This window comes from Cryptotermes secundus, unplaced genomic scaffold (genome assembly GCF_002891405.2).
Source record: "Cryptotermes secundus unplaced genomic scaffold, Csec_1.0 scaffold968, whole genome shotgun sequence".
Taxonomy (NCBI): domain Eukaryota; kingdom Metazoa; phylum Arthropoda; class Insecta; order Blattodea; family Kalotermitidae; genus Cryptotermes; species Cryptotermes secundus.
The window spans coordinates 285,271-308,357 of NW_019719376.1; the positions used below are offsets into that span (position 1 = coordinate 285,271).

The 23,087-nt window shown below is 42.9% G+C and overlaps 1 protein-coding gene across 1 annotated transcript in view; it reads right to left on the reverse strand.

The window, feature by feature from the left end:
* LOC111865717 (protein tincar) overlaps window positions 1–21,221 on the reverse strand; it is an 86,101-nt gene extending 64,880 nt beyond the window's left edge. The window contains exon 1 of the mRNA XM_023853953.2: window positions 21,137–21,221. Within this exon, the coding sequence (XP_023709721.1) occupies window positions 21,137–21,139 (3 nt within the window). The 5' untranslated portion in view covers window positions 21,140–21,221. The remainder of the gene's footprint in view (window positions 1–21,136) is intronic.
* Window positions 21,222–23,087: the final 1,866 nt, after the last annotated feature.

Consider the following 23,087-nt stretch of genomic DNA (forward strand, 5'->3'; position numbering starts at 1 on the left):
AGACCTATGTGATCAGTCATATGTCCACCATTCAAAATCATTTCAAGCATAATTACAGAAAGAAACTACTTGCTACAGCACATAATTTTTCTTTTCAATGAGCAGTTTTTTCTGTTTTAAAAAATTAAGTTTTATTACATTTATATACGCACTACACCCTATGGCCGTGCCATAGCTCATGGGGTTAGTCGCCGGCTTCCCACAGCAGCGGCCCGGGTTCGAGCCCAGGTCAGGACATTTGTGATTTGTGGTGGTCTAAGTGGCAATGGGGCAGGTTTTCTCCGACTACTTCGGCTTCCCCTGCCAATTCTCATTCCACCGACTGCTCCACACTCATCATATTGGGCTGGTACAATAGGCGAGTTAGTGGCCGACGTACCAAGTGGACTCAGTCTCACCCCACTCCACAAAAGTAAAAACTAACTATACAACACCCTTCTCAGTCTTCTAAGATTTCTTCTTCGAGGTTTCGCCCTAGTATCTCCCTTGAATCCTATCTACGGCTCCAAGCTTCGAACTGCAGCGTTTTAATTTCCCTGACCTGTTCTAGTATGGTTGTTTCCAGTATGTATTGCTCTAGTTATCAGATGATTTTTTGCTACTACATAGTTTTATTTTATTATTATTACGAATATTACTATAGACATGAAGTTACCGGAAACTACACTACTGATCCCACAACACCTCTTCTCCAAGCTTGCATGCCACTAATCATTGCTAATGATTACCTCTCCCGAAAACACGTGATAAGCTACTTATATACCAGCACTTTAAGTTTCTAACCGCTGATGGGAAACACCGGCGCTGGTGATGTGACATCTGACTGCACAGAAGAGGGGAAAACACTAACCCATGCACCCACTGCGGAAAACCATTCCTCCCTCCCACAAGGTCTTAGCTTTATTCACAAGTATTCGGCATATAAAGGACGCGTGGCTGACTTGTAGCTGCGTAATCAACAATCTCAAGACGTCAGAAACAGGAAACACCGGCCCCCACTTCCCTTATCGCCCCTACAGCAGTGCAATGGAAAACACTTCTCCGTGCTAGCGCGGCAACTTCTCCGGCAACACTATGTAGCGTGCAGTCTCAACACAGACTTCAAGGCGCATGTAAGGAAAACCACTGTAGACAATTCACAGGGTAGCATGTCCTCCTACTGCGACAATGTTTGAACCAGTTAAGCTGGCATGTGTTTGCCAGGGAAAACACTCCGGCTTACCAGAATGGTGGTCATCTAAATTATTTAGGCGTGACAGACGGATTATTTGGATAAACGACCTATGGATATGAGATTTAGGGCATGGAATCTAAGAAGTTTGCATAGGGCAGGTTCGCTCAGTAGAGTGGGGGAAAAAATATCAAAATAGTCCACCAAAAAGAGATACATAGAAAGTTTCATGAAGACTGGCTCAGGAATTCAAAAGGTGAGTGGGGAATTACACAGACACACAGACAGGAGGAAGATAGGATAAGCCTACTTCAGAAAAGTAGGCTAAAAGCAACTTCCAGTCACAGTACCGGATGTCCCGATGAAAGGTATCCAAAATAAAAGAAAAATGTATATCTCGAAAACTAATTGTCATACACGTATCCGGTTTATGTCATCGGAAAGGAAAACTGAAAGTTTCTTTTTCATACCCGGCTTACGCGCATACGCCGCCACATTTTTGTCACCATGTTAGGAATCACCTGGACAGAGAGATGGCTGGGATATGAATTGGCAGAGGTGGGCCAATCGCTTGGCCCCTGGGTCGCCAGGTGTAACCCCAGTGGATTTTTTCTTGTGGGATTATGTGAAGAACATTGTCTACCAGTTTAATATCAACGACCTTCAACACCTGAAAGCCCGTAAAAAGGAGGGTGTGGCTACGGTAACACCAAACATGATTCAAGCATGGATATTTGTCGTGCCACCAAGGGATCCCATATTTAAATTTATTGAGAAAGTTATATACGCAGAAAAAACTTTGATAGTTTTCCTTTATAATGGTGTAACTCATTAATGTGTATAGTAAATTATTTCAGAGATATAACGATTTTATTTTGTATATCTTTCATCCAGACACCCTGTATACGATATAGGTATGCAGGTGATTTAGCTCCATAGCAGATTTCACAATATTGGCTGAAATGATTTTCTACTTGTAGCTAAACGATGTGTGGATTTAATATGCTCGCCATATCGCTGTTCTATAATTAGCTATAGAACTCCTCTCAGTTTATTTAACAACGCTGTCAGTAAATCAGACTATAGAGTCAAATAATTTGATAATAGTAAATAAAGAACTGCAAAGTTGTCGAAGAAAACTGTCTTGGCCTACTTTTAGCTACTAATCTCCTATCTGCTTGGAGACACTGAGGAAAGCCATCAAAATTTCAGCTTGCATACTCGGTGTACCTGCCGAGATTCGAACTGGATACTTCCCCAGTCCTTTTTAATAACACAGTCTATCAGTTAATCAAGAACTCTCTCGTCTTTTCTGAGCCATATTATTAGCCTTCAGTGCCTACTGGATGGGCTGGAGCCGGTCTGGAAGCTGTGGAGGGGCAAAATATATTTTGCCCCTACCAGCAATCAAACTTCAGATATTCGACCTACCAGATCATAACCCATCGCTATATCGACTGAGCTGTCCGTAGCTACTAAAAGAATATGCGTTCTTCTTCCAGGCACTTCTATTTCCATATAAACAAATGAAAACATATTAGGCCGCTCAATTTCTGTCCCTGTCAACTTCGAGCAGACCCTAACATCACAAGCCGACATAATGATTTCTTCAACAGGCACTTCGGCAGTACGACGATCTGTACATTAGTATTTAGAGATCACAATCATTATAATTCCCACGAAATTTGCTCAAATCCGGATGCAGGTAGCACGCTAGTTGCACATAGCACAGAACAGTTGTTTTCTTCAACTCGCACAGTTGGTACTCCTGTTATGTTCCGATGATGGTTAGAAGAGGAAGATTTCACGATGGAAGAGTCCCCACGTCAAGCCGTCCTGCAACCCTCAGGTAGAATGTGCAATACAAAGCCTCTTCTCTTTCAGTGTAAACTTCATATTAGTTGTCACAAACGCGTTGCTGGCGACCGAGCCATTACATCAGGTCCAGAGGAAATTATACTGCTGCCTTATTCCAGAAGACCGAGTCGTGGTCATAATCATTACAAGCAAGCGGGGAATATGCCATTATCTTAATTCCAGAATATCGAGTCATGGCGGAACATGAATCCAAGAATATCCTGAGTAGTATTTCGGTTATTGCAGCTTGTGAGCAGCAGATCAGGTTACGTTAAAGCCTCGATGTGCTAACGGTCGTGTCGCCTTCCTTCTCTACTGCAATCACTGGAGTGGAAAGTTACGTAATTATCACTCGAGGTTTTCCTTTCAGTCTATTTAATTGCACCTCCTTAACAGAAGGATCATCAAATGATTATGAACGCAACCTGAGAATAAGCTATCTGAAAAGACTGAAAAAAAAAAAAACAAGAAGCCCTCCGCAGGCCAGGACTCGAGTCGCTGTGACTTGTAGCGGGGAGTGTACATGATTCCCCCCAGTCCGAATGTCGACCAGCTGTTACCCCTCGACAAGGGATGTTGATGACCCACCCTCCTATTCTAGCGCTGCCAACCTAACAGGTTCATCTTCCTCAGTGAGCCCTCCTTGAGAAGCCGCTAAGTGTGAAGCTACTCAAGTCAAAGTCAAACTTATGTTGCAACTGACGGTCAGACAGTCTGTCTGTCTTTCATGAGCAGATGTTTCTTTTTATACGAAAGTTACTGTCCTGTCCATGTCGGGCGCCCTCTCTAACGAGAGGTCGGGGTCTGTCATTTGTCAGTCGTAGTCGGTAATATTAAGTCTATTTTCAGTATGTACACTTACTTACAAGGTTATTCTTATATCTACTCCAACGTACAATAGTGTGACATGTCTAACCGTTGTTGGGCAACGGGAGGTGGAACAAGTTACCACGAAGACAGACCCTTGATAAACGGTCGTTTGCCAAGTTACGCAACAGTACGGTAAGTGGTGTTTGTCCGAGCCTAGCCGAGCCGAGCCGAGCCGAAGCGCACTGGTTGCTACGCAGCGTTGCCCAGCAACGCCTTTGTAAACACAGCGTCACGCAACAGGGGAGCCCGTGCAACGACTGTTGCTAGGAAATCGGTAAACACGACGTTACGCAACACCGGTACCTATCACGTAACTGTTTTCTGTGTTGCCCGTGCCGAGCCTAAATAAGGAGCAGCGAACACTATTCAGTAGTGAGTTACTAGAGAGAGAGAGAGAGAGAGAGAGTAACCAGTCAGTTGCAGTCTAGCATTCGCCGGAGTGAAAGGAAGCAGGAGAAGTAACTGTGATACTGCATATGGCAGTAGTTGTGCAATTGTGAATTGTGTAATTGTGTGAGCGAGTGTTCAATAAATTCGCTAGATCCAGAACGGCGTGAAGTTATTTGTCCCGTTATATAACCCACAGGTGACAATATATACAGGGCCTCTGTCAGTCCAGGCTCAGTACAGCAGATTATGCCCTATTTCTACCAGTATTCGCTACCACGGCAGTCTAGTCACTTGAACGGTTGTATGCCTGACCGCCGCCAAGTTTAAGCCTGTTATACTCTTTATGTCGGGCTTCGCCTTGACCAATATTGTGAACAGTCTCATTGAACATAATTTTGTATGACTTCCGCTTGTTGCCTGCACAATTTTGTTATGTAGTCATATACGTATGGGATTTCGAATGCCATGTGCAAATCACGGACCGGTGTGCGCCTTGGAAGATTGCCAATGGTGCGGAGAACCTTGTTTTGCAGACACTGCAATTTCACTAGATGAGTGTTTGCCGCAAATTCCCATGCGGGACTAACATAAGTCATTACGGATCTAATAAGAGCTTTGTGGAGGGTCAGTTTAATGTAAGCGCTCAATTGCTTACTTTTGAATAGGGAATATACTCTAATGAATGTTCTGAAGGCCTTGGCTTCGATCATTTCTATGTTAAATCTCCATGTAACTCTCTTATCGAAGATTACACCTAGATATTTTGCGCTATTTACAATGGAATATTTCGTCCATTTAGAGTGAGACAAGACACGGACGGTCGACGACCACGAGAGAAGTAAATCCACTGAGTCTTATCTTCATTAATTTTAATATTCCAGCGCTCACACCAGGTCTCCACTGAGCTGAGACCGCGCTGGAGTTTTCTAACAATAAGTTACTCAAGAACTTCCCAGCATTTTATGGAACCCGAAGTTTCGTTACCGCGTTCACAAGAGCCCTCCACTGCTCCATATCCTGAGCCAAATCAATCCAGTCCATGCCATACCATACCATACCATACTATCCCATCCCATCCCATCTCTCTAAGATCCATTTTAATACTGTTCATTCTCCTACGTCTTGGCCTTCCTAGTGGTCTTTTTCCTTCTGGCTTGCCCACCAATATCCTATACGCATTCCTCTTCTCCTCCATTCGTGCTACATGTCACGCTCATCTCATCCTCCTTGACTTTATCATTCTAATTATATTTGGAGATGTGTACAAATTATGGAGCTCCTCATTATACAGTTTTCTCAAACCTCCTGTCACTTCATTTCTCTTCCGTTCAGATATTCTCCTCAACACTCTGTTCTCAACAACCCCAGTCTATGTTCCTACAACTTGTAGATGGGAGCGAGTTACCTCCTTGATAAAGCGTCGTTTTACAAGCAGAGAATGAAGACGCCCTAGTGTGAGAAACCCATACCTTTATGTGAGACCACAGTTCGGTGTACGATCAAGAGAGACATACTGTTTCTTAGTAGCCCACATTAACGGACCGGGATTTGAGGCTCTCACAACGGTAGCTATGAAGATTTCTATCTCTGGTATATAACCCCATGTAGTCCGTTGACCGTAAACCGATGTTTCTGAGGAGTATGTCGTCTCCACCTTCAGAGTTGAAGCATAGGCCAAGCAAGAACAGAGCTCTGCTTGCTACCTACTTCATGCTTACTTCTTGCTTGCTTTATTCTTCGACACTGAAGATAGGGATAAGTTCCTCCGAAACGTCGGTTGACTTTAAACAGACCACCCGGCATTACATCCAAGAAGATATAACTTCTTATATTAACGAAGTTCTCTTGTGCAAAAACCCGTATTCCATAAACACATCTTTTCCTAATACCTTAACATCGCGCCATAGCTCAAGCCGTTAGTCGCTGGCTTTCCACTGCGGTGGCCCGGGTTCGATCTCCGGGTCTGGTGAAGTGGGATTTGTGGTGGACAAAGTGGCGCTGGGGCAGGTTTTCTCCGAGTACTTCGGTTTCCCCTGCCGGTCTTCATTCCACCAATTGCTCCACAATCACCCTCAATTACGTGTATCATCTAGGGCTGGTACAATAGGCCAGAAGTGGCCGCAGTACAAGGGAGATAGTCCCACCCCACTAGCAATAAAAAAAATAGTACTGTCGATGTACGTGTCAATCGATGAACTGTACAAGATTTTTATGAGACTGGGCAGGCTGCTCTACATCTTGAATGTTAAGGCAGATGCCGGAAAAGTACGCAAGTTTAAACGTGGGCAAACATTCCGCGGGATCTGTGCTTCTAGTGGACAAAACCTGAAATCAACAAGTAATGCAGTTGAAAAAAGATATTTATATTTCTTCACAGAGATATCGCGATATAAGTAGCGAGGAAAGGCAAGTGTTTATCAAGGCGAATATTATCCTTCACTGCCATGTATCAAGGAACTCAGGGAGAGGTGATACAAATCGGATGTTACAGTGACCAAAATACAAAGTCATTTTATCCCTTCACATAGAAGTCCACAGTCTGACTGTAACTTTGTACGAGATGTAAAGAAGATCCATGCAAAGTGTTAAGGTTGTGGCACAAACGTAACATATTCAGGTAGTTAAAAGATCGGGTAGAATTATTCCTGGGTTTAATTAGTTAAGCACCACGTCAAAGAGACTTATGGGGGTGTGGATTTATAGCTCCATCTGGGACCTAGATAGGGACGAGTGGTAAGCTTCACGCTCCAGCTGCTTTACTCCCGGGAAACATCCGCCGGTACCCATTGTGTAGGAGCCTGGGTGGACTCCAGACCCAGTATTGACGTTGTGGAGAAAAAGTTAATCTCTTGTCCTTACCAGGAAACAAATCCCGACTCCTTGGTCCTCCAGCCCGTAGCCTAGTCACTATACTGACTGATGCCACATCATTATATTCAGATCGGTCGACATAGAGACAGGCTACGGGATGGATGGCAGAGATTTGATTCCCGGCAAGGGCAAGAAATTTCTCCATAATGTCCGAACCGGGTCCGAGGTCCATTTATTCTCCTATCCAATGGCTTCTTTCCCCGGAGTAAGGAAGCCTCGGTGTGAAGATGGCCACTCACTTCCACCTTGTATCGAGGTCAAGCTATATCTTGAAGGAAGCGGAACGTTTGATATCTGTGAGAAGAAAAAACATATTCCGTGGCTTTAGTCCGCAATAAAACTATACCGACCGAGCGACCGCCGCTTGTCGGCGAAGTTAGTGACAACTTTAGCGGATAGAGGATGTCGCGTGGTCAGCGCAACGAATCCCCACGGCCGTTAATTTCGGGTTTCTAGACCGCAGCCGCTACTTTTCCATTCAAGTAGCTCCTCAACTATCCTCGAGAGGCTGAGTGGACCCCGTTCCAGGCCCACTGCTTCTCAGAAAATCTGACCACTAGCAGAAACGCACGCTATTTTATGGAATTTGGAAGTAGAAACACGCCCTAAACAGTACTGCAGAGTGTGTGTAGTACACTGTGACTGCCACAAAACACAATCACGCGACAACAGCAAGGTAAGTAACCCCACATTAGGAGCATAAGTGAATGGCTCTGCCCTGAATTACATGAAGTTCTGTCCCATCTGGTACTCGGAGAAAACCTGCCCCAGCGCCACTTTGTCCACCACAAATCCCACTTGACCAGACCCGGGATCGAACACGGGCCGCGCGGTGGGAAGCCAGCGACTAACCCCTATAAACTTGTATTAGTCTGAATTCTAATTTCGGAATATATTCAAAAGTAAATTAATTCGGATAAGAAGGGTTTATATGAGAAAACTTTTTATTTTTTCAGAAAAAGAAAAGTATTTCACTCTTTACAAACATTCAGAATGAATTGTTTTATTCTTGCAAAAAAATGCATACAGTGAATACATGAGAGGATGTCGTGTCGATCCATATATCGTGCGTCATCTCTGATTCTAACGAAGGAATTTCCATTAAATTTAATATTTGGACTCTATATTACATTACGTGGGATAATGAACGTTCGCCCGTGCTGGTTCAATATAACTCAGTATAATTCAGAAAATGGCTGATCGTGCAAAAACATTAAGGCGCGTAACATAAAAAGATAAAAGTAAAAAGAGTAAAGTAAAGCTATCCCTGTACCAGGCCGTGAAGGCCCATAGGGCTGTGAGACGTTGAGGGTCCCACATTATCTAGACAATCAGCTCAAAGATGGCGGTAAGGTTGTCAGCCTTACGCGCCGGCCACGCTTTACTCCCCAGGAAAATTATTTAATTAATTCCTGGCACTCATTTCTGTTAGGGGCTGAAAAAAGATATAAAACTATATTTATTTGAAACAATTTTAATTAATATTTAACAAAATACAGGAGAACGGCATTAGGCAAAGCACATTTTATCTGTTTTGTGAATAGCTTTCACAATAAGAGATTTGCATCTGAAACGAATGAACCCCAAGGACAGTGAAGAATGCAAACTTGAAAACAAACCAAGAAATGTGTGAACTATGCTGGAATAGTCCTTACATTTCTGCTGTTGTTTCTTCATGAGAGCCAGAATATGGAAAGTGTTTTAAACATATGGCGGGCTTAAACGTGAGTGTATTATTTAGAACCTGAGTCGCAATAGCTCAGTCGGCATAGCAACTAGCTACGGACTGAACGGCATAAGAGTCGGAGTTCGAGTCCCGGTAGGGGGAAAGAGTTTCTCCTGTCGACGTCACCCAGACTGATTCTGATTCCCACCGAGGCTCCTATCGGGAGCTCTTTCCCCAGATTAAGGCGGCCGAGGCGTAAATCTAACCACTCACCTCAAGCTAGTGCCGAGGCCAAGAAAATGTGGATCTATGAATCCACTCCCCCATACGTCTTCAAGGCGTAGTGCTTAATTAGTTAAGCTCGGGTAATTTTGTTTATTTTTTATTATTTAGATCCTGTGAATCATTATTTTTTGTTCTATTGGCTCCCAATTTACGTGGAACACGTTCATGCTGTTCACCGATCTACGGTAATTTAAAAGCTGAACCTGTCTTCTGGGATTTGATAAACATTTTCGTAACGCTTCATCAGAAATGCCTAACGGCCTGATCTAGAAATAGCCCTCTATGCTTCTATTCGGTAGATGCTCCGTTCGAATTTTGGTCCTGATTTTTCGTGATTTTTCCTCAGTCCCTCCAAGCAAATGCCGGGAAAATTCTTCAATTAGGCCACAACTACTTCCTTCCGAACTCTGTCCAATTCATAGAACAACAGTTATCCTACAGCCAACGCTGTGTATTGCAGATAGTCTAGAATACTGAGAACTTTGTTGAAAAGCTCACAAAAACAATCTCATGGGAGTTACATGAGCGCTACCAACCATAAAGAAGCACCGAAATCCTAAACTTCCATTTCGCTCTCTCGACCGGCACGAAAGAAAAATGACGACTGACGAAGCACTGATGATTATTCGTCGGTGGGCGGGGGGTTCTCTCCAAAAATTCAATTAAACCCGTTTGTTGGCGTGTCGCCTTTCCTTTATATCCAGAACAACATTTCCAGCGCCTACCAACAGGCGAACCAATATGAATTTTTCTATGACTTCGTAGGTTTTCAGGGCGGTGCAAGTTCAGAAAGCTTTCTTCAGATAAATGTGCGGCTCAGCTTCATTAATCTGGACCGAGGGTCTTCTTCTGACACTCCAGCATCAGCAATATAAATGTCCGCCATTAAGCATGACTCTGAGCCAGTTCCACCAATTTCTCATCCCCTCAAATTCCTCATGATATTTTAATTAGTGTTTCCACGTCACCTGTTTCTTCCAAGCGCACATATTCCATGGGATTTCAGCACCAAAATTCTGCATGCATTCCGTGTCTCTTCTATTCGAGCTACACTTCCAGCACATCATAACGACCTTGATTCTACTATCTTAACAATTCTAAGTGACTTGCATAAATCAAGAAGTTTCACTTAATGTAATATCCTAAGATGCCTGCTTATTTTATCCCTCTTAGACCCAAATAAAATCTTGGTTTCTTTGTTTCCAAACATTTGCAATTTATTCTGTTCTCAAAGTATGAGACCACGTTTCAAATCGAACATAAAATTCGCTTAGTGAGGGGTCGAGTCCAGCTGGGTCCACTCGGCACGGCGGCCACTGATTAGCCTATTGTACCTTCCCCGGGTGATTATGATGATGAAAAATTTGGTGGAATGAAGATTGGCAGGGGAAACCGAAGTACTCGGAGAAAACCCGACCAAGTGCCACTTTGTCCACCACAAATCCCACTTCACCAGACCCAGGATCGAACCCGGGCCACCGCAATGGGAAGCCAGCGACTAACCGCTTGAGCTCTGGCGCAGCCAAACCAAACATAACTGACACAACTACTGTTTTACGTCATTTTAAAAGCAGAGGGGCAACCGTGCCATAGCTCAGGCGGTTAGCCTCTGGCTTCCCATTGCGGGGGCCCTGCTGCGATCACAGATTTGTGATAAATTGTCACTGAAGTAGGTCTATTCTAACACTTCGGTTTCACTACCAATTTTCATTCCATCAACCGTTTCATATTCATTAATCATTCTAACACCAAACACTACATGATCTCGATAATGACACCGTCGTTAAACAACAAACAACGCAACAAAGAGAAAAAGCAGGCGAATAATAACAGGTTTTGGAGTGATCAACGATAAGAATTTACCGAATTTATTTTGATCTTAATAATATCACAAAAGTACTTTGTATTTGTTATTGTTATGGTTATTCCCAAGGCCGTGCTACAGCTTGGGCCGGTAGACGCTGGCTTCTCACCGGACTCACCGAGTGACTTCAAGTGAGATTTGTGGTGGACGAAGTGCTACTGAAGGAGGTTCCATTACTAGCCTCTAAGGCGTGAGACAGACCCGAAGAGACAGAACATCTTCGGTTTTGAAGTTGGGGGCTGCATCTCTGGTTCGGCACTTGGCTGGTTAATGATTAAGAAAGTTGATTTTATTGTTGCTCCCAGATTCTTTATTTGAAAAAATTTACAAATCATACATTAGGCCCTATCTTTATTTGATTATGGCTTCGCTGCAGATTTTGTTCTGAGGATATTAACATTGTTCGGGCTCCGTCTAGTGGTTACTTTGTACGCGAATCGTCAGACATATGCTCAATATCGCTGTTTCCTGCTGCCTTGCTTTAATCAGTGAACGCAAGAACATCTGCCACACAAAAACCGGCTCCAAATCTCGGAGTGCCTGCACCTGCCTGGGCCTAGTGCCACCTGCCGGAGCCCCCACACCACGTACAGCAATGCTGCAGACTCAAGCGCAAGCAAGCTGAGATACAGGCAGTACAGACACTAATTGATCGACTTTCAGAATAAACGCCATGACACTGGAGACCCTAACATCCTGATATTCATTAGGTCCCTGACTTAACTTGCGAAATTCTGAGGTAGGAAAAACAATAGCGCCATTCGTATCCTTAATATGTTATTAGAATTTATACTGGACTGAAAGACGGCCTCTGTGGTCTAGTGGACAGAGTTCCTGGCTACAGATTCAGAGGTGCGGGCTCGATTCCCGACGCTACTACATTTTCTGAGAAGTAGTGGGTCTGGAACGGGGTCCACTCAGCCTCGTGAGCTCCGGTCTAGAAAATCGAAATTAACGACAGTAGGAATTCGCTGCGCTGATCACGTGACACCCTATACCCGCTAAATTTGGCACTAAATTCGTCGACAAGAGGCGGTCGCTCGGTCGGTATAGTTCGCTTACGGACTAAAAACCACGGAGTTTTTTTTTTGCTGGACTGAAATATCTGAGCGTAGGTGAAGTCCACTAGTCTACCTCTGTATCAGTGATGCTACTGTCACCATCGATCAGTACGTGCGTCCGTCAGTCAATTAAATTAATCGATCGTTCAACCAGTTGGCCAGCCCGTTAGACAATCACTTAGTAAGAAGGCAACAAGCGCAATCAAGCAGTCAGTCAGTCAGTCAGTCAGTCAGATAGTCTGACGGTCTTCCAGTTACTTGGGTAGTCAGCCAAACATTGGCTGCACGTCAGCCAGTTAGTCAGTTAATAAGTGAATATGTTAACTAATCCGAGAGTAGGTCAGGCTGCCAGCCGGCCCTCAACTCAGCCTGTATATCCTAAATATGACTGGGAGACAAGCACATGGACGATATAAGTTCACAAGATAGCCCTGTCATCTCGCCCTCGGTTGGCAACACTGCTGTTCATTATAAGGACTATCACCAGTGTGTCTGAAGAAGATAGTAGCGCAAGAGTTTGGTTGCTGTGATCTTACCTCCTAGATGAGCTCGGCCGTGGTCTTCCTCAGACCCTCATACTGTAAGCAATATGACGTTGGAAATCATAATACATTCCTTTATCAGTTAACCACAAAGTGTCAAATGCAGTGACGAAAAGAACACAGCGGTGAAGTGGATAACCCTTCTGTTTCGTATTCTCTAAGTCGTTGCTCGCATTTCAATCAAGAGCAGCGGATATTTTGACTCCAGTTATTATTTGTTTTCCTCCGTCCTTCCCAGCAACTGTTGGAAGTGTCTCTTCCACGTCTATCCCCATTCATAACCCACAACTATCCGACCACTCGAAGCTATGCAGCTGACAGAAGGCTTTGCGCAAACCAAACAACACTAAGAGTGTCAAATTGGAAATCAAACAAGACTTACAGCGACTGCAAATTACTCGGAGGTTATACGTTATACCCATGTGCCGGTCACGGTGGGATCGTGGGTTAGAATCCCACACAATGCATGGATGTTTTGTGTGTGTATGCTTTTATTCTGTGTTTCTGTTTTCGCCTTATTCTGTGTTTAGGTAGAGGCCTTGCGACGAGCTGATCACCCGTCCAAGGAGTTCTACCGTCTGTAAAATGATCATGAAACTAATAAATCAGGCCTATGCTGATGTGCATCAGCTGAACGGTTACATAGCACCAAGTGAGCTACAAAGAAGCTTATAAACGTTTGTGGAAGAAGTGGTCGTAGCCTATTCCAGTAAATGTCCCTGTGTTAATTGAACCCCACGGAAATCCCAAGATAACGGGCGACCCGTACATGATTTGCTCTAGGCACCTGCTTAAACCAAGACAAGCTTGAAAACGCTACTTCACTCCGATCGATAATTACACTAAAATGGAACGCAGACTGTGGTGGAACTAAGGAAAACTTACATTCTCAAGAGAGCTAAGAGCGCTCAAATACAAGGCGGGCGCACTCGCCATAAATAGTCAATCCTAGTCACACATCCCATAATGGATGAGGAAAATCTAAGTCATCAAGGAGCATCGTTCTATTTAACATGATAGTAATATGATCCTTAAGGATAGGCAGTGAAGCAGGTGTAGTCAGTTCTCTTCTGTCATTTATCAAACCTCCCCTCTGCGGATGGGAGCAGCACTGCCACTATACAGAACAGCGCGGCCTGCAATTCGAATACTGTAGATGCCTTGCAATGGGCTCGGCCCCCAGTTCTTACCAAATGTGAAAAATATTCGCTTTCTCAGAATTAATTCTGAATAGTAAGAGTGAGGTCAAAACTGTAAGAGCTAAAGAATTACAAGCGAAATAACAAGGAAAAAGTTTACAAGATTAATTAGTCACTTCTTAAATTCACAGTTCGAGTAACCCTTGAAGCATGAAATTCGTCCAAGAAAATTTAAACAATACGAGAAAGGAAATAAAATTGTAATGGCATCTTTTGAAATGTGTTAAGCTTACTTAAAACAGGAATAAAGACAGGCAAATAAGTGGAAGTCTGCCATATCGCGTTTCAACAAAATCTGTACACGAGTTTCGAGGATACTTAAAAAATCCCATTTGTGGCCTTACGAATCTAGACTTTTAATGGATGAACATGGTTGAAAATTTTAATTCATCAGTAATATCAGATAAGCCTCCCATGTATAATTTCAACAAAATTTGTGTACCAATTTACGGTATACATGGAAATATCTATTCATGGCCTTATGCCAACTAGGTTTTATTATGGGTGAATGTGACTGAAAATTGGAAATTCATGACCTACTTTGGTGATATGTTTTTCTGGAGGATTTGTAAGTTAGTTTTAACATCTGTAAAACGGTTTAGACCATGTATGGCATTTTGAAAATCAGGTTTTATTATGGGGAAGTGCTCTCTCCTACTACTTCTGTTACCCCTGCAAATTCATGTCCCATTAACTACTCCACATTCAATAATCTTCTTGTCATCGACGATAAATAGTCTCTATATTGGAACTACAATTAAATAAATAACTTAATATTAATAATAATAATAATAATAATATGGCACGTGAACCCGTTGCTAGGCAACGATCGCGAGATAAACAGTTAATATAACAGCCGTTACTAAGTAAACGGACGTTGCTGGACAATGGCTGAGTAGCGATCACGTGGGTATGCCAACAGACTCGAACGCAACAATGGTTACAGCAAAAAAGCAACGGTGTTTTCTGTGCAGTCCGTGCCGAGATGCTATAAACTGGAGCAATGAGTTAGTTGTGGGACAGTCGCCAGCCGGTAAGAACGTGAGCACGGAAGGAATCCGTAATCAGGCAGCAACCGGTGGAGACACAGCAGACAGAAGACTTAGTACGTGCTGTAGTGAACTGCAGAATGTGTGAATTAGCGATAGTACTATAGTTGCTTAAGTCACTAGTTATGTATGTAAGTGTTCAACAAATCCGATTATAAATTAAAAACCTGTCTATAATCATTCCAATATGTGTCAATATGCTTTCAGGCAGAATGTTTGTCTGTAGCAGCTCGCTAGCTCATTCGGGCATATTGTGGGTCTGTTTTAAAACAATTAGTTTGTAAATCAAAATACAGTGCAAAGAAGATACATATCCACGAATACACTAGGCTGTGTTATGAAAAACAGGAAGAGAAGCGGGAATAGCACAAGGTTGATACTTCTGTATACTAGTTCCTTTTAAATTGCATTCTGAATATTCAGGACGAAGTATGAGTGTGGGCTTATCGGTCAGAAGAGCCAGCAATGTGGCAAGCTCGTGGAATGCTAAAGTATGCAGACACACCAAACACTTAATTGGAGGAACGAGAAAGTACTATGATATTTGCTGGAGGCCTTTCTTTGGAACAACATAAGGATCTCATAAACAGGCTATACTTAAATTATAGACATAAAATCTTATAAATCCAGTGTGCTCTTGCTATTGGTTATTTTCTCTGGAACCAGGCGCGAATTAATTCATGCTGAGCAGCAGATACACCACCTACCACGAAACTCACAACCAAAAGCTTTTGATGCCCCAATATCTCACTCAGAGACCAACATTGGAACGGTTTCCCTACAGCCCAACCGCGATTTAATGACCCTTGTCCCGCCTGCGTGTAGTGTATCATCTCAAACTCGGAAAGGTTAATGGAGAACTGTTGTCAGGTCTTCATTTCAAGTCAAAACTATGAAGTATGCAAGCGCAGCCAGGACAAATCTGATGGTGGGCTATGCCTCGCAAGTAAAACATATAGCACGTGACTGTCGCCTACTATCATTTCGAGGTTGATAGCGGTGACATCACTGTGGGCCAATGCCGTTTCGATGCGGACAGGATATTATACTTGTCACTACTTGTACGCACGGAAACACGCACCGAACACTCTTAAAACGAAAATGTTTATACGGACCAATTATTTCAAGTTTCTGACCCACTCCTCTCCGAGTCTCGACTGGGATCATGGCAGGGTCCAGCCACAGATAAGGCAGTTTTCTGCAACATTTCAGATCCGTCGTCGAAAGTCACAAAGCAGACACGGGGAAGAAAAATGTGAAGCCGGGAAATACACACGAGTCCAATTTGCAGGTAGAATTAGGCGCACAAACTCTTCTGCTCTCCGCTGCCAAACTGTACGGGTGACTGCTTCCCTTTCTCATAGAGCATTTCGGGCATTAGGCACAACTTTTGGTTGTTAGTTAGATACATAGCTTGGCAGCGCCACAGCTCGAGCGGTTAGTTCGATCCCGGGTCTGGTCAAGTGGGATTTGTGGTGGACAAAATGGCTCTGGGGCAGGTATTCTCCGGGAACTTCGGTTTCCCCTGCCAATCTTCATTCCAAAAATTGCTCCACAATCACCCTCACCTATCATCTGGGGCTGGTACAGTAGGCCAGAACTGACCGCAGTACAAGGGACTTAGTCCCACCCCACTAGCAATAAAAAAATAGCCACGTAGTTCGAGGCCGAGAGTGTGCTGAGCGCCCATATCACATCAAATCCTACAAAGACAAAGGACTAATCGCAAACAAGAAAAAATCGCCTACCTTTACTGATGAATGTCTGATTTAAACTGTAACAGCACTTGAGGCCTGAGTTTCTAGTCATCGCTACTTATGTTGTATCTTTCATTGTTACGAGCCCTATTCTAGCCGCCCGGCCTAAACAATGACGCTAAACTAACTACCCGAATCAACATCTGAACCATGAAGCAGTCTTCGTGTCTGAGACCTCGAGATGTCAGCCTAAATGTTTAGCAAGTCAGTTTATCGGATGATACACGCCTAGAGGCAAGATACAAATGTTACCGCTACACTGACTTGTCCCTGGTAAGGTTCCTCGCTTTGAAGAAGTTTGAGCGAAACATTAGAAATTTATTCATACTTATCACTGACCGATCTAGAAGATCAGGTAGATGCTTTCAGAGTATATTTAACGATGCTGTGTCCACTGTTGAAGTTACGGAGCATGTACCAATACAATATTCTGTATAACAGAACAGTATGGACTACGTGGAATGCATTTTCATGAAAACTACTTTATACTACTAGAAAGTGAGTAGGCGCGCTATCGAAAATGTGCTGCTCGCTTGCACTGTAATGTATTGATCACGCGGCGCCGTAAGCCTTACGCAACCCACGAAACAGAGTCCGCCAGCACTGGCTGCTTGCTTCATCCAGTCAAAAATTCTGATCATAGTTTCATTATGTGCTGGCCGGTAGCGAACACAGAAATCTCGTCCAGTTAATGAAAAAATGCGTCTTCATGAACACTCATAAAATATTATCCTGTGAGTCCCCAATAAACACTTTTCGTTTTAAAACAACTAATTCACAGGATTAACTCAATTCAATCCGAGAATGTCTACAGAAATGTAACGAATCAGAAACCCCAGACTTTTCACACGTCACCTGTTCTTGTTATGATTATGAAACCAAGGAGTTCTTAATGGATATGATATACAACACGAGCTAAGAATCATGACATATGGACACGTTTCGTTTGGTAAACTCCACAGAAAAACCCTTCAGTGACCGAGACAAATTTGAAGGATAATTCTGAAACTGGTTTTACTGGAACATGTTGTGCAAAATATGAACTTCAGCAAATTAACTTCACACAGGGACCAGAGGCAGGATTCTCTGTTGATAATTATTAACCTTCGGATTCCTTAACAACATTTACCGGCAATATATAAAAAAAACTAAATAATGCAAGATCTTCCTTGAACAATCATATTTACATTTATTACTTATAAATTTGACCTGAAAAATTCAATACCTTAATATATATCTTTATGTTATTCTCACATATCCATATTCATGTTTCAAAATCCTGCTTTCCGAGAGAATTTTCAACCAAAATTCTGTATAAATATTTCCCTCTTCTCAGTTACTCAGTATGACGTTGGACCTAAACTGTCCCATTCAACCTTTCAGGCGACAGTCCAGAAACAAGCTATCTTTAGGCTTTGCACACCAGCAGCAAACATTACATGCTGAAACCAAATGGCCATCACTTCGGACAATTGAGTAGATCGACTAATAATATACCACACGATATAGAGCCTCCCTTTTTTTTTTAATGCTAGTGGGGTGGGACTAAGTCCCTTGTACTGCGGCCAATTCTGGCCTATTGTACCAGCCCCAGATGATAGGTGAGGGGGATTGTGGAGCAATTGGTAGAATGAAGATTGGCAGGGAAACCGAAGTACTCGGAGAAAACCTGCCCCAGCGCCACTTTGTCCACCACAAATTCCACTTGACCAGACCCGGCATCGAACCCGGGCCGCTGCGGTGGGAAGCCAGCGACTAACCGCTTTAGCTATGGCGCGGCCCCTAGAGCTTCCCTTAGACAGCAGTCAACTGCTCAACTATAAAGAATAAATCCAGAGGTTAATCAGAGTGTCTACAAAAATTCATTACACAAAACCCAGAGCCAGTTGAATCCAATTTATATCATGCACCATCACGGGCCTAATTAAAATTATTTATTTGTACTCGTATTCTATTAGCTATTACGTTTTTATATAGGAGACGTAGAGAGAGCAGGAGCTTTAGGCACGTTGACATAGACCAGAGGGAAAGCGGCCTCCGTAACGTTCCTACCTCATGACTCAAGGTACGCGGGTTCAAACCCGGCGGAGGTCGTGGAATTTTTAAGGGCGGAAAAATTCAGGGAACAAGTCGTCCGGGAGGGACTTTAAGCCGTGGGTCCCGTGTCGTAGCTTTACGGCACGTAAAAGGACATCGTGTCCCAAGGGGACTACTGAGCCAAATTGATCGGGCATTTCCCGCCCAACAGTAGTCTCTAACGCCTCTGATAGATGGGGGAAGCATCGAGAGATACNCCGCCGTCATCCTCACCATCCAAGGAACTACTTTCTGTGGCCTCAGAATAGCATTATTCAGTGCAGGTTCCCAAAATGTTACGTTTGTGATAGACCTTAGAAATTTATAACGATTATCTTCAGTTATAAACAATTCACTGTACAATCGTCACACAGACTTCTTGCTGCAAGATACAGTCAGTTACACAAGATGTGGTGCTCACAGGACAGTCAACGAGTGGAAAGTGCCCATAAATTTGACATGCAAAGCGGACACATGAATGCATATACGTATATGGTACAGTGAATCGTTTATACTGTTTACGAATATAGACACACGGTACAGTTTTGCTGTTTCAGGAAGATATCCATTAAGCAATTAGGCAATATATGAGTATTACTGTTTGCTGATGGTAAATAACTAATCATTTTGAAATGACATGCGATATTTATACGGTAACAAACATCTGTAGTTGCCGGTAGCCACTACCCATTCCTTTGCCAAGAATCAGTAGCTCGCATATTTATTCGTATTTTTATTAGCATGGAGCCCTTTGAAATTTCAAGAGGGAATGTTTAAAAACATACATCATCAAAAATACCTAATTTCAGTAACTTGAAGAATTCTGGAAAGACAGCTAGATCTGTAAAAGAAAAGTACTAAACTTGACAGTTCTGAATATTGTCTAAGTAGTGGTGGTATCACTGCGAAACATTTCCGGCAAAGATTGTTTATAACAACAAACTTCGTCAGAAATACCTAACAAACTTTTTCTTCCACGAGCAACAGATTATCATAACGACCAACGTTTAGTTCACCATAAATTATCAGAAATGCACTTCTTTCAGTCACGACATGGCCAACTATAATATCTGATACCTGAGTGATTTCGCTTTCACATACAAAACAAGTAATGACAAATATTGTCTAAGTGTAAATAGTATCTATTTCTTCCACATTATCGCTATGAACATATCCTTTATACCTGTACATTTGTACTTTCCCATTTCACTCGTAAACATATATTAATCTGAATTATGTAGAAAGCAGCAAATGACGAAGCATTTCCACACATAAGCCCTCTACTGATCAGTTCTTACATACATTAAATAAAGTTTCTGGTGGGTATGCAACAATCAGCAATGGAAATTCATTTTCTGGAATTCACGGCTGCCTTTAGGACAATTCCGTAACCCTTAATGCGCAGCCGCAGATTTGATAGGACGGCCTCAGATGCAACGTATGGACTGAACCATGTGCTTCGGCAGTGTGGGTGAAGTCAGGCATCTAACTACCCCCGAGTTTTCGAAAGGGACTAATTTGAAAGTGGAAGAGAATATATTTTAAATGTGGGCCATCTACGTTTCAATACAGACATCCACGACACTGGGGCGATGCGTAAAAATATTCTAATACGGCTTAAATTTTATATGATATCACCTCCCTCGAAAATATTCCTAGCATAGTTTATAGGCGGAACCCCCGAAATAAACAAGTTCCGTTTCTAGCTACGGTTTCCAAAGATAAGTCCTCCACTCGTAACTTTTATATGCATTAAATCATAGTTTCCCTTATGCATACGGTACCAGAAATGGATATAAGTTTTCTGAAAATTTCGAGACTGCAATGCCGCCTGTCAACTAATCTTGTGACTACGTCTGCAGCTTTCTGTTATGGATGACCTTCGGGCATCTCTGCTAGCCTTCGGCTCTTGTTGATAGAAATTAAAATGTTAGAAACCCGCATTATTGTCCAAATAAAATTTCACTAATATACTATGTACCTATACACATCCTTAAAACTGTGATTCATGTCCCAGAATCGAAGGTGCGGCAGTTTGTGGCGTACTGCTGTAGAGCTGCAACAGTTAACAGTCCTTTACCTGCGCTTACTCGCTGGATTCCAAAATGTAAATATTAAGCTATCCAATAATTTTGAGCCCCGTGCCGCCATTTTGATCCAACTATGCTGCGAAGATTCGTTAAAACGTGATTCTCAAAATATCAACAAAGATATTTTACAAGCTGTCACAGTCGAAGAAAGTCTGGGAGAACTTCAAGTACGCAATTTCCGGGAATATCACCGATAGAACCCCCTGGGGATCACATTTATGAGTTTCACAGTTTCCCAGATGAATACAGAATGCTAACTGAATACACATTTTACAATCTCACTATACAAGAGACATTCAACGCTGGGCTTAACCCACGTGTGGGGGAAATTAACCTCAATGTTAGCATATAAAGACTGAACACTCAGAAAACAAGACGGGATACATACCATTCAAAGCCGAGCCCAGCAGGCCGACCGCAACACACATCAGCACAGCAGCACACACCAAACCCTCCTTCCATGCGCGCGGTCGCACTTCTCTCTGCGATCGAACGCCCCACAAGCTACTAGATCGCATGCCGGCCGCAATGGCGCTGACGGCGCTGACTACCCCAGCATATTAAGAGACAGTTCCGTGGAAGGGGGTGAAGTTAATGGGGGAGACGAAAGAAACCCGGTTCGACTCTCGATAACGGCCACTTGTTCTATGCTATCAGCTCTCACTACGCTTGTAAATATTTTTGAACTTGACGAGAATCTCAAATCCAGCATTCCTAAACTTCAAAGAGAAAAAGCGGTTGCTAGTGCTCCTTTTCTTAAGTGTGGGAGAAATCTGCTGTCAGTGTCTAGTAGCAGAAGTGAAGTTATATAATAGTTCTTCTTGGTTTGTGTAACGACGCTTTCAATAGCTTTAATTATTTAGCGTCAAATAATAGGATGACTAGAGAACAATGAATGAACACGGATGTGGAAGGAAACGATTATGGCCTAATTTGAGCTACTGGAGAAGAGCTGGGAGCGTTGGGGAAAACCACGAAAACCCTCAATCAGGGTATCCGGTCTTCGGGCCAATATTTGAGAATCTACCGAATTCAGACCAGAAATTTCATACATTCGACAACGAAATTCAGTGTAAAGCCAGAGAAATAAATTGCCTTCTTCTTTACTTCCTCAAAATGAGAAGACATTTTCAAACAATACATGTCCGTGGCAGAGGAAATGAAGTAACTCAAGGTCGCCTTTAATGGGAAATAGTGTAATTAAAACCCCTAAAGAGGCTAGAGTGTGGAGAAGACAGGTTAATGCTAGAGAAATATGCCCGCCGCTGTCCGTTACAGCCCACAGTGCGGCCCTCAAATTAATTAAGAAATTTCTTAGATTTTTTCATACTTAACGGTAACAACAGCCGCGCCATAGCTCAAGCGGTTAGTCCCTGGCTTCCCACCGCGGCNTAAATAAAGAATTGAAATTGAAATGAAATTATTCCTTGTAGCAGAAGGAAACTTGGCCTTTCGCTCTGAGGAAAGAACACAGGATGAGGGTGTTTTGGGAATAGCTGCTAATTTCTGCTGAAACTTAAAAACGATGAGGATTCACATCGTTTTCCTTTGGTTTGGCAACCTGCAGTCTCGTACAGGGGGTTTCATTGTAAGTTGTTTAACGGTACTTTCCGTTTACAATATTATATTTAAGTATCCTGTTGCANGTACCGGTAACATACATCGCAGTCTGTTAGTAAATTAATGAAATCGGGCACTGAATAGGCTTATACATTCGTATCTGAATGAACTGTGACTGTAATAAGTTAGGTTGTCAGTAACAAATCAAAGTAATGTACATGCCAAATATTCTGACTTGCTGTAGACGAGTGTCCTGTGAGACAAATACCTCTTGTTGTCTCTCTCAACTTCAGTCAAGTCTACCGGTATCCCGCCCAAGACTCGAACCTATTACCTCCCAAATATAAGTCTCTGCCATTAATTCTAAAGCACTCTGTTCGGTGTCAATATTTCTGAGTAGTTGAAGGCAGCATATTGCTCCAAAAAGCTGGTAGCCTTGCCCACCTACCAGCATACACAATGTATAACCCAACACCAAAATATAATTTGAACTACTTTTCACCAAATATTATTATGGTGATCACGTCAACGACAATGAGAATATAGCACATATAGAAGAGCTGATAAATGCATGCAAAACATTAAGCGGAAAAAATCAATAGAAGAGACCACTTGCGAGACATAGGTATAGATAAACTCCGCGGCCTGTAGTCCGCAAGCGAACTATACCGACCGAGCGACCGCCGCTTGTCGGCGAAGTTAGTGCCAACTTTTGTGGATAGAGGGTGTCACGTGGTCAGCGCAACGGATCCTCACGGCTGTTAATCTCGGTTTTCTAG